The 11,185-nt window shown below is 33.7% G+C and overlaps 2 protein-coding genes across 2 annotated transcripts; one reads left to right on the top strand and one right to left on the bottom strand.

Annotated features, from left to right (window-relative positions):
* Nucleotides 1-696: 696 nt before the first annotated feature.
* Nucleotides 697-6,362, top strand: LOTGIDRAFT_118056 (hypothetical protein; the record flags this gene model as incomplete). The annotated part of the gene is made up of 5 exons (XM_009056624.1): nt 697-984; nt 3,816-3,940; nt 4,375-4,575; nt 4,907-5,058; nt 6,124-6,362. 5 exons carry the CDS (start codon nt 697-699, stop codon nt 6,360-6,362), a joined length of 1,005 nt encoding a protein of 334 aa, XP_009054872.1.
* Nucleotides 6,363-7,156: 794 nt separating this feature from the next.
* On the bottom strand, nt 7,157-10,621 carry LOTGIDRAFT_118400 (hypothetical protein; the record flags this gene model as incomplete). Its single annotated transcript, XM_009056623.1, has 5 exons — nt 7,157-7,405; nt 8,512-8,659; nt 9,214-9,414; nt 9,656-9,780; nt 10,295-10,621. The coding sequence occupies 5 exons, from the start codon at nt 10,619-10,621 to the stop codon at nt 7,157-7,159; spliced, it is 1,050 nt and encodes a 349-aa protein (XP_009054871.1).
* Nucleotides 10,622-11,185: the final 564 nt, after the last annotated feature.

The raw sequence follows: 11,185 nt of genomic DNA, 5'->3' as shown, positions 1-11,185 counted from the left end.
CTGATCAACTCGAGTGACAATATTTTTACGTGCCTAAACTACACACACCGGTGATTAAAATTAAATTAGGTTACCGTTACAATAGATAGCAGGTCAATGCGTTTATCAACAATATGTCAGGTGATATTCATGTTATTAAAATTATAATTTAAATAGGTTACATTTGATTAATAAAAACATAATTAATATCTGATAATTCATTATCAGTTGGATATGGTACAAAAGTAAGATCGAAATATGATGTATTCACCTTTCAATTTTGGGTTATTATTTTTTATTGCAGGTAGGTTGTCTTTTACATTCAAATTATATCATATAATGTTAAAGATTTGCTATTTTTGACTGAGTTAAAGGGGTATGTATTACAGTCCAAAGGTCGACAGAGTGACATCTCGTGAATCCGGATGTTCTGCTACGCCTTCGTAAATTGTAATGAATAAACATGACGTATTCTGGAACGTAACCAGAGGTCATGATGACACATCATTCAATTCATAATCCGCTAATATTATAATAGAGTTCAGTCGGTTGACGTTTGGATGTACAGGCATGTACATTTCTATTCTGATTTATTTCCCTTTTCACTCCAATGGTTGGATACCGTTTGGGTGTCTTAGCAGTCCATGGCATATCAATACCCAAATAAACTTGATGGAACTGATTTGTTAGGATGCGGGAAACTAGGCATGGAAAATTATGACATTTGATATCATTGAGGCAGGAATAATCAGATTGATATTTGGTCACACACTTAATTTGGTTATTCTCTTTTATTCAGGATGCTCAGCTTCCAATTCATTAAGATTTTTGGTGGTTGGGGATTGGGGAGGTCTTCCATTCTTCCCATACACAACACCAGCTGAAGTTGGCACGGCCTACCAGATGGGACAACACGCCCAGAAATCTAAACCAGACTTCATCCTTGGTCTTGGTGATAACTTCTATTTTCATGGTGTTCAAGATGTGAATGATCCACGATTTAAGGTACGCCCCTTTTAAGATTGCCCTTCAATAACAGCAGTACGACTCGTTGGTAAACAACTTTCCGTTGTATTGGTATAAAGACGCTCTCCCTGGTGCAAGTTTCTTCGCCTTAAACCGGATTACCCCTTTACAGCAGAACTTGTTGATTGATGATACAAAAGTGCTTCAGAATCTTCTTAGGTGAAAGGGACTTGTTAACTTCAAGCTGCTCAGGGGTACCGGAAAAGGGTCGTAAAACATTTGTTACTGTCCGGAAAATTATTCATGGAATATTGATTATTTTCACTGTGCTAGAAGGGATACCAGCTGTCCCTAAACGTCAAAAGAGGTACGAATAGTCAGAAGGGTTAGGAACTAAGGCCCAAAGACAAATTCCTAAAATAGCAAAATTACCCTATATTCATATTAAAGGACATGTACTCAATACAGAAAGTTCATCTAGTACATAAGCTGTATTTTACTCTCTATTTTATTAATACAAATGGCATATTTTGAATGGAGTTGAGTTTACTCCAAGGACTTTTTCAACATTCATTAATCAAATTAGCTTAATGGATTTTATCCTCCATTTCATAAGCCCATTGGTTTTTATTCTTAAACTAATGCGATAATTTGATCAATCATTATTTGAAGCCTTAATTAATTCTTCTAGATTAATGGAATATTGCTGACATTTTGATGAAACGTTGAAGATTTCTGATAGGTACTACAGGATAAGACCAACAAGTCAATAATTATTCACTAATTATATACAGGATAGTATATATCATAGGGTCTTAAAAAGCAGATATCCAATCTCTTATTATGTATATAGTATATAGGGTCTTAAAAAGCAGATATCCAATCTCTTATTATATATATAGTATATAGGGTCTTAAAAAGCAGATATCCAATCTCTTATTATGTACAGTATATAGAGTTCTAAAACAAGCAGGTATCCAATCTCTTATTATATACAGTATATAGAGTTCTAAAACAAGCAGGCATCCAATCTCTTATTATATACAGTATATAGAGTTCTAAAACAAGCAGGTATCCAATCTCTTATTATATACAGTATGTAGAGTTCTAAAACAACCAGGTTTCCAATCTCTTATTAAATACAGTATATAGAGTTCTAAAACAAGCATGTATCCAATCTCTTATTATATACAGTATATAGAGTATTAAAACAATCAGGTATCCAATCTCTTATTAAATATAAGATATAGGGTCATAAACCAAGCTGGTATCCAATCTCTTATCATATATAGGATATAGGGTCTTAAAACAATCAGGTATCCAATCTCTTATTATATATATGGTATATAGGGTCTTAAAACAAGCATGTATCCAATCTCTTATTTAATATAGGATATAGAGTCCTAAAACAATCAGGTATCCAATCTCTTATTAAATATAGGATATATGGTCTTAAAACAATCAGGTATCCAATCTCTTATTAAATATAGGATATAGGGTCTTAAAACAATCAGGTATCCAATCTCTTATTAAATATAGGATATATGGTCTTAAAACAATCAGGTATCCAATCTCTTATCAAATATAGGATATAGGGTCTTAAAACAATCAGGTATCCAATCTCTTATTATATATATAGTATATAGGGTCTTAAAACAAGCATGTATCCAATCTCTTATTTAATATAGGATATAGAGTCCTAAAACAATCAGGTATCCAATCTCTTATTAAATATAGGATATAGGGTCTTAAAACAATCAGGTATCCAATCTCTTATTATATATATGGTATATAGGGTCTTAAAACAATCAGGTATCCAATCTCTTATTATATACAGTATATAGGGTCTTAAAACAATCAGGTATCCAATCTCTTATTAAATATAGGATATAGAGTCTTAAAACAATCAGGTATCCAATCTCTTATTATATATATCGTATATAGGGTCTTAAAACAATCAGGTATCCAATCTCTTATTATATATATGGTATATAGGGTCTTAAAACAATCAGGTATCCAATCTCTTATTATATACAGTATATAGGGTCTTAAAACAATCAGGTATCCAATCTCTTATTAAATATAGGATATAGGGTCTTAAAACAATCAGGTATCCAATCTCTTATTATATATATCGTATATAGGGTCTTAAAACAAGCATGTATCCAATCTCTTATTATATATATCGTATATAGGGTCTTAAAACAATCAGGTATCCAATCTCTTATTATATATATCGTATATAGGGTCTTAAAACAAGCATGTATCCAATCTCTTATTATATATATGGTATATAGGGTCTTAAAACAATCAGGTATCCAATCTCTTATTAAATTCATTAACTACAATAAAGGTAAACATAAACAAACCTTCAGAAAGTTGAACCAATTCCCTCTGATTATAGACAAGAGTAGAAAATTGATAAGGGAAGCTGAAACGAGATTTTTTTGGCAAAGCAAAGTTTCATTAGCATACCTTTAGAAAGGAGTTTATTACCTTAGGCAGTTGACAGCTAGACACAACACGTATTTTTTAGAATATGTAATTGAGAATATTAGAATGTGGATAACGTGACCTTCAGACTTTAATACATTCATATTCTTGTTCTTATTTTTTATTAACATATTCAATTAATTGTCTAGCTTTCGAATGCCTAAGCCTTTAAACGATTTGCAGTCATTGACATTTTTGGAGGCATTTAGCGAGTTGGGTTGAATTTCAATGAAGGCTATCGAGCACAAATTTCAAACAAAATTATGCGACAAAACACGAGAAGTCTTAAAAACGAAAGAGACTTCTCTTGTTGATGTCGGAAAAGTTCCTGAATGTTCTAAAACATCCTCGTTAAACTATAAAAAAAATTTTTGTAGGAGAGCTTTGAAAATATATACCAAGATAAATCTCTACACGTACCGTGGTATCTTATAGCTGGTAATCACGACCATTATGGTAATGTCTCCGCTGAAATTATCTACTCTCAATATTCACAGAGATGGTAAGAACTTTACAGTTATAGGAAACTTTACTTGCAAATTGTCTTGATGCAAAACATCTAAAATTGCAACTTAACAAGCCCAGTCACGTCGAGTGTACCTGAGATTGATCTCTTAAGCAATACTCGATAAAACAAAATAACAGTTTTAATGATTGTCCCCGTCTATTAAATAGAAGAAAAGACTGAAATGATATCAAATCACCACTTATTTTATTGCTAACGTATGTTTATGTAGGACTGTGCATAGGCTACCCTTTCAAACAGGATTTCACTGCCTACTAAAGCACTTGTCTTAACGGTACCCCGTTAGAATAACCCACGATGTTGATATGTGGGGTATACTAGAAACAAAATATAGACTAAATTGTTGAAGGCCGGTTTGATTTTTATCCAATGCTGCGTTCAAGGTCAAACTTTATAAAATTTAATTCCAGGAATTTTCCCGACTTCTATTATCCTCTATCATTTAAAATTCCTGGAAGTAATGCCAGTGTTGATATATTGATGTTGGACACCGTTCAGTTGTGTGGCAATACAGAACCAGATTATGAACACTCACAACCAAAACAACCAGATAATCTTCAAGCTTCAGAACAGCAATGGAAGTGGTTAGAACAGGCTTTACAGAAGAGCAAGTAGGTAGCTATTAATATAGGTTCAGTCTTTAAAATACTTTTTCTCATTAGAGTTTTTCATATGACTTTGGAGGTAAAAACAGTATAATATTATGTATGATTAGGTTATTCATTTAAACACAGAATACGAACATATATATGTTTAGTTTAAAGGTCGTCATAGATTGGTCGATTTGCATAAATGTGGGTTTCTTCTCCTGAACAACACTGGCATTGCTTTCATTCATTCATTCGTCATCATCTCAATACAACTTACAATTTTGATATTTTATGTTTTAGTGATCTACACTTACGCCCCCGCTTTTATTTATTCCTATGTGCTATATTTCAGTGCTACATATCTGCTGGTAGCTGGTCATTTTCCAGTATATTCTATAGCAGAACATGGTCCAACACAATGTTTAGTTGATAGATTATTACCAATGTTATATCAATATAAAGTTACAGCTTATATGTGTGGTCATGATCATAATTTACAGGTAGGTCTATCTAACTTTTAATCCTAATTAATGATGGAGGAACTGATAGATAATTATTGTACTACCAGAGGTTTGCTAGATTGGCCTCAGGACAATATAGACAAAAAGTTTGTTGTAAACAAGATGTTATTCTACTGATAGAAGTTATATTATAACCTTGATCCCTTTATTTGAAATTGACAATAAAAGAAGATCTATGATAAGGCAATGTTAAATATTTGCAAATCCATATTAATCCAACTAATCGTATGCCCGTTTCTGGTTTCCCATTCTCGTAATTTTATTCATGAATTAATAGTACATTATGCCGAATGGTGTCGACAGATAATTTTATATACTATTATTTTTATTTTAATAAATGCTCTCAGTTAATGATGCAGAACTCAATATGTCTGCTATTTGGTTTGATATTTAATAGTCCAACAGCAGCTAGCTGATCTAAAGACCAGACACCTGTAGGGCTTATTTGATGGTGTATTGGGTGTTTGGCGCGGTCCATGGACTAGATATTTTGCTGTATTAGTTGATGGGCTATCGGGTGTATGATTCCTATTAGCTATGATATCGGATCACAATATCACGATTAATTTTATTTTATCACATTGTCTACTTCCTCAATTTTAATCAGCGTAATGAACGCAGTACTTTTATCACTGTTTCATCTGAATACAGCAGCGAAAGTCTGATGGAAACATCAGATAGTGAGAGTCTAAGCTATTTCCTTTATAAGAAATTTTTAATTTATATAATTAACTAGCAAGGTTTATGAAGGGTAGTCGGTTAATGAAATGAGACTGCACAAACAGGGGGAGGTGGTCAAATATGTCTTCAAACGTGCATTACTGGGATATTGTATTTGGAACTATGAAGTTGCAGACAGCAGAGCTTCATAGACAGTCGCCAGTTAGAGGGGGGTCTCTAAAACAATTTTAATTCCGAATCCAATACACCATTAGGACATGTTGAGTTATCTGGATATCTTCATTTTTTCACTTAACTTCGTAAGAAGTATGTTATTTGAAGATAAGTTAAAGTTTGTACTCTTTTAACTATTTTCAGCATTTAAAAGAAACGAAGAACAATAGAACTGTGAATTTCTTCCTCTCTGGGGCTGGTAACTTTATAGAAAATAATAAATCCCATGCTTCTGATGTACCTGCTGGTGTGTCCAAGTTCTTCTGGGCAGACGTTATATCTTTTGGAGGATTTGGATATGTGGATATATCGCAAAGTAATATGACCTATTCCTTTATAGAAGGCAACGGTAAACTCTTATATAATACAACTGTTTCACCGCGAAAATTGTGATAGATCAGTGCTATTTTATTCTTCCGATGAATTAATCGAAAATTAGATTTCTTCTCATTGTTGAATTTTTTTTAAAGTAAATAAATTATTTCTTGTTACGAATCTACTGTCCTTTTTTTCTGACCGTGATGGATTTACCCTCAGTCTAAAATCAATATAGCTTTAGATTGTCTTTTACAAATTTTATTCAGTAGGTACCAATAGTACCAATTCCCTATACCCCATACTATTTATACTGAATAATTATAATAAATACATGTATTAACAAAACATTCGATGATCAAAAATACATTTGTTTAGCATATATAGTTATTTTAATTATGATATACTCTCCGCACACAAAAGCAAATATATTGATGCAGGTAGAGGGCCTGGCATGGAAAAAGCGTCTAATCGTTAGGATGGGACAATAAACCGAGGCCTACAGGTTGCCCATGTTTAAGACAGTTGGAAATGGGAAAAGAGCAAGGTAATGCCGTTGTCCTGGCAAGATTTCCCTCGTGGCGTTGCCCGTCTTTAGAAAAACATAAAACTCCACTCATTTCATTTCATTTCAAAATGAAAGTCTAGTGAGTTTCTTTAAGGCTTCTGTCATATTGTTCATACGCTTGTCTGTCGTAGTCAATAATGTATACTAATGAGGAAAAGATTATATATATTCAATATTTTAATCTAATCTAATCTGTGAATTCAAATATAACAAACCTAATCCAGATCTTCCCAATCGACTGACAATGATTAACAGACAAATAATTTATCATTTTAATTTTCAAATTAGGTTAAAAGTTTTACGTTTACACATTGCGGGCATAGTTATGTGTTTCGTACAATTTATGACCATCAGCACGAATAAAGGTAAAAGTTGCTTTCTGCGAATTGATTTCAGCCAAAGCAAATCCACCACGATGATGAGTGTCACCATATTGAAATAATGACGATCCACGTGGTACATAATGACGATGTTTTGTACTTGGATTAACAAATCTGCCTGATCCAGATCCAATATAATCTATCACATGACCATTTAATTCTGTTCTAAGATGCTGAAAGATGTAAAAAAAAAAAAATGAATCCTGGTTTTTGAATGTACGAATATATTCGGATGAACGTCGGCTTGGGTTCGGTAGGACTGTGTCAAGTTATTATTGCCTGTAATTCCAAAAAGAACTGGAAGTAAGGAAATGGAGTATATCATCATGTACCAAGTGATTTGTTCATCGAGCAAAAAAAACGCAATTGTTTTACACAAAACAGTAGTTGTTGCTGCTGAATTTTCTCCTCGGTCTGTGCTTTCGGAATTTCAATTATATTGTTTTTACACTACCTACACAAAAATAACATATAAATGAAAGCTATTCACAAGGTTTAAATAAAGTAACGGGATTCCGACTTTCTTTTCCAATCTTTATTTAAAGCTGCGTGATTAAGGAATTATATAAACAACTTCGGCGTCTAGTTTCCTTGAAGTCTAATATTCCAAAGCGCAGATATATACAAAGCCATTTGTCATTCAAGACCAAGTCATTGTATTTCTCGATTTACAGCCGCTTGAAGCCAACAGAATGTAATATAATGACCATGTCTGATAATTATAGAGCATGAGGCGAAGGTTGTTGCCGAGATTTCGGATTCAATTACAGATTATCAAGTTGTTTGAAGTTACTCTTCGATCACTTAGATTAAAGCCAAACGAAATGTGACATTCTGCCTTTCAATTATCATGTTTTATAAAGAAGGGCAGTTGAGGGCGTTGCAAGCTTATCCAGTTATATAGTTCTAAAACACCCATTATAAAACTCGGGTAAAAGAAATAATAAAATTTAGTGTTATTAATGCATGATAGCTTTAACCCCAATTTCTTTTAGGACTTTAAAGGTCTAACGAAATCTTCGAATTTATTAATGTTAAAGGGATTGTGAAGAGGTCTTGTAAATCATTAATTTGCACCATTCCAATTTTCAGTCAAACGTTTGTGGCTCTTGAAATTCCACTATAAGTAAACGTTTTATGACGCCACTATCGCAAAGCTGCTGTTGATTTGTGAGTATCTGATGCTATCAGTGTCTCAAATACACACAAAAAAAACTCTTTACAATCCCTTTAAATTCTGTTTTTTTTTTGACTAGACAGGAAATACTGGCAATTTTACCTGTAGATCGTGATCATGTCCGTTGAAATAACCATTGACTTTGTATTTGTACATCATTGGCAGTAACCGACTTACTAAACATTTAGAAGGCCCATGTTCTGCTATTGAGTAAATAGGAAAATGTCCAGCGACAAACAGATATTTAGCTCTGAAACAAAGTCATCCGTATAAATAAAATCGACTAAAATGAGCTTTACTAAGTACAAAGAAGTTGATAGCATCATGCAATGTGCAGTAAGAGAAATTGTGCTAGTCTAGGGAATTATTTTACTCCATTTCTTATTGAAATCTGTAAATTGTACAAACATTTTTATTGTCTATCAGTATGATTATATTTCTATGCATAAAGGGATCATAGCCCAAGCGATTCTATTTATCAGAAAAGCAAAACCAAAGCATGGAATGCAACAACGTCAAAGACAATGTGTAGTATACAATGTGGATAGATACGATGCGTAACAGTTTCAAATCATAACCGACGTGGACAGAACGTCTTGCTATCGATTTCCTACAACACGTGTGGCGTCTTATTCATACCGATGTTACCCAAGTGTTATCTATGTACAACATAGTGAACTGAAAAAGGAGTTACCCCTCAAGTTACTAAATACAAATCAAGGCGTGTTATCCCACTGTTACCCTTGTTTCGATAAAATCGTAAAGCGCGAATGAAATGCTATGAGTTCTTGTGTGAGTTCTTACTTGGAATTCGCTAGATGGCTTTCTATCCAACTCCAATGATTCTCGGCAAAGTCATAATCATTTGGTTCTTCCGGTTCTGTGTCATGAAAATCATCCATCACATGACCACAAAGAATCTCAGAATCTGTCATAATAATGTCGAAGGTATCTTGGGTTCCAGGAATGGTAAATGTAAGAGGATAGTAATAATATGGATACTTCCTGGTATGAAAAAAGATAATAACATTAAAGTGGTAAACATTTGATACTTTAGGGCACACCAAGGACCCAAAGGCATGTACTACATGCTATGCACATTTTATATTTGGTAGAAAAAAGACAAAAAACGAGTATTGCAGCTGTTCTGACTAACTCTTCCTATTTCCACAGTACATACTATATGGGGTTCAGCAGTAGAAGACCAGTAGTCATTAAAGCCCGAGTAAAAAACTAATTATCTTACCATCTAGTAGATTTCTTAGTGTAAGCAATCTGGGCTGAAACATTACCACGCCAATCATGATTACCAGCTATTACATACCAAGGAACAAACAATGAAGAATCGGTATATACATGTTCAAAGGTGTCCTACAAATGTAATAATTTGATTAAACACTCGAAGGATATGTGGCTTATTTATAAATATTTGAACCAAACGCAATATTACGAGCACAGCTGCAACAATAATTGTTCTGTGCTCAGATGTGCTTTAAATGGATGCTTGTGTACATTGTCAAAAAAGAATTTAGAGAAATTATATAGGCTGCATATAACTGCATATGTTGTAAGTGAATCCGGTCTGTGCAAATAGCGACCAAAACGTGTTTTTTTCCACAAAGGTTGGGCACCGGTAAGGTTTAACTGAAAACGTTAAAGTCTATAATATCTAACGTTTTCCACTTTGTAGCAATAAAAATGTCTAAAAAAGTAACTTTAGCTTGGGGAGTAATATAACTCTGACATGAGCGAGCTCAGTTGTCATCTAATAGGCTAAGTAACAGGTGACGAAAATTTGAATCCATTCAAGTTAACATAATTGTTGGTTCCACTACCAGTGCTTTTGGAGACTTACCCTGTGTCAATATCAACTCCCTCCACCTACCTTAAATCTATGATCTTCAACATTTTTAACGCCATTATAATAAAAATTGTCCCCAAGAGCTAATATAAACTTTGGTTTCTCTGACCGAGCTGTTTCCTTCATCTGGTGAGCCACAGCCAATTGGTTATGTACTGTGTAAGGGTGATGGTCCGTTCCACCCCAGTCTCCAAGAATTAGGAACCTCAAGGTTTTGTCAGTGGTATCCTGGAAGTCATGTGAATCCTGATGAGGCGTATCTTGTTTTACATCTGACCGATCCTTAGGTAAAAGTGGATTTGTATTGATGTCATTGGCTGCAACGGAAAATTGACAGTAGTTTTGAGGCATTTTGAACTTACATGGTGCAGTGTCAGCTGATGAGTGATGAAAACATTTTGTGATACGAAACTTGAAGTCACTAAACGTTTTACGCGAAAAAAAATTTCTAAAGATTTGCTTTGAACCATTGGCTGTTTTTTTTCTTGAATATTCAAGTGATCAATGCTAAAGAAAAATGTCTTACCAGAAACTGATATTACCAACAAGGGCAAAACCAATAGAAACCTCATCTTGTCAGAGGAAATCAGCTGCGGTTCCTTCTTGTATGCGCCTTATTTTGCAAATGAAGACTGAATTCTATGAATTCAAGGCATCCTTTTATAGTACAGTATTGTGTACGTGTTTATCAAATGATACGAGTATCCAGACATTCAATAACGGGTTTAAAGATCATAAATCTTTTTAAAAAATATGCAAAGATAATCATTTGTGCTGCAGACAAGTGTTCGTTAAGTGATAACTTGATAACGATAATAATTCTGAAGGGTAATGTACGATGACCGTTCCTTTACCCCAATTGCATAGGTCATTACTACAATAGTGCTCTTAAAGATGGATTCCCTTCTCGTCGAG

This window comes from Lottia gigantea, assembly GCF_000327385.1.
Source record: "Lottia gigantea unplaced genomic scaffold LOTGIsca_28, whole genome shotgun sequence".
NCBI lineage: Eukaryota > Metazoa > Mollusca > Gastropoda > Lottiidae > Lottia > Lottia gigantea.
The sequence above is the reverse complement of the archived record's forward strand: the minus strand, read 5'-3'. Positions and strand labels throughout refer to the sequence as shown.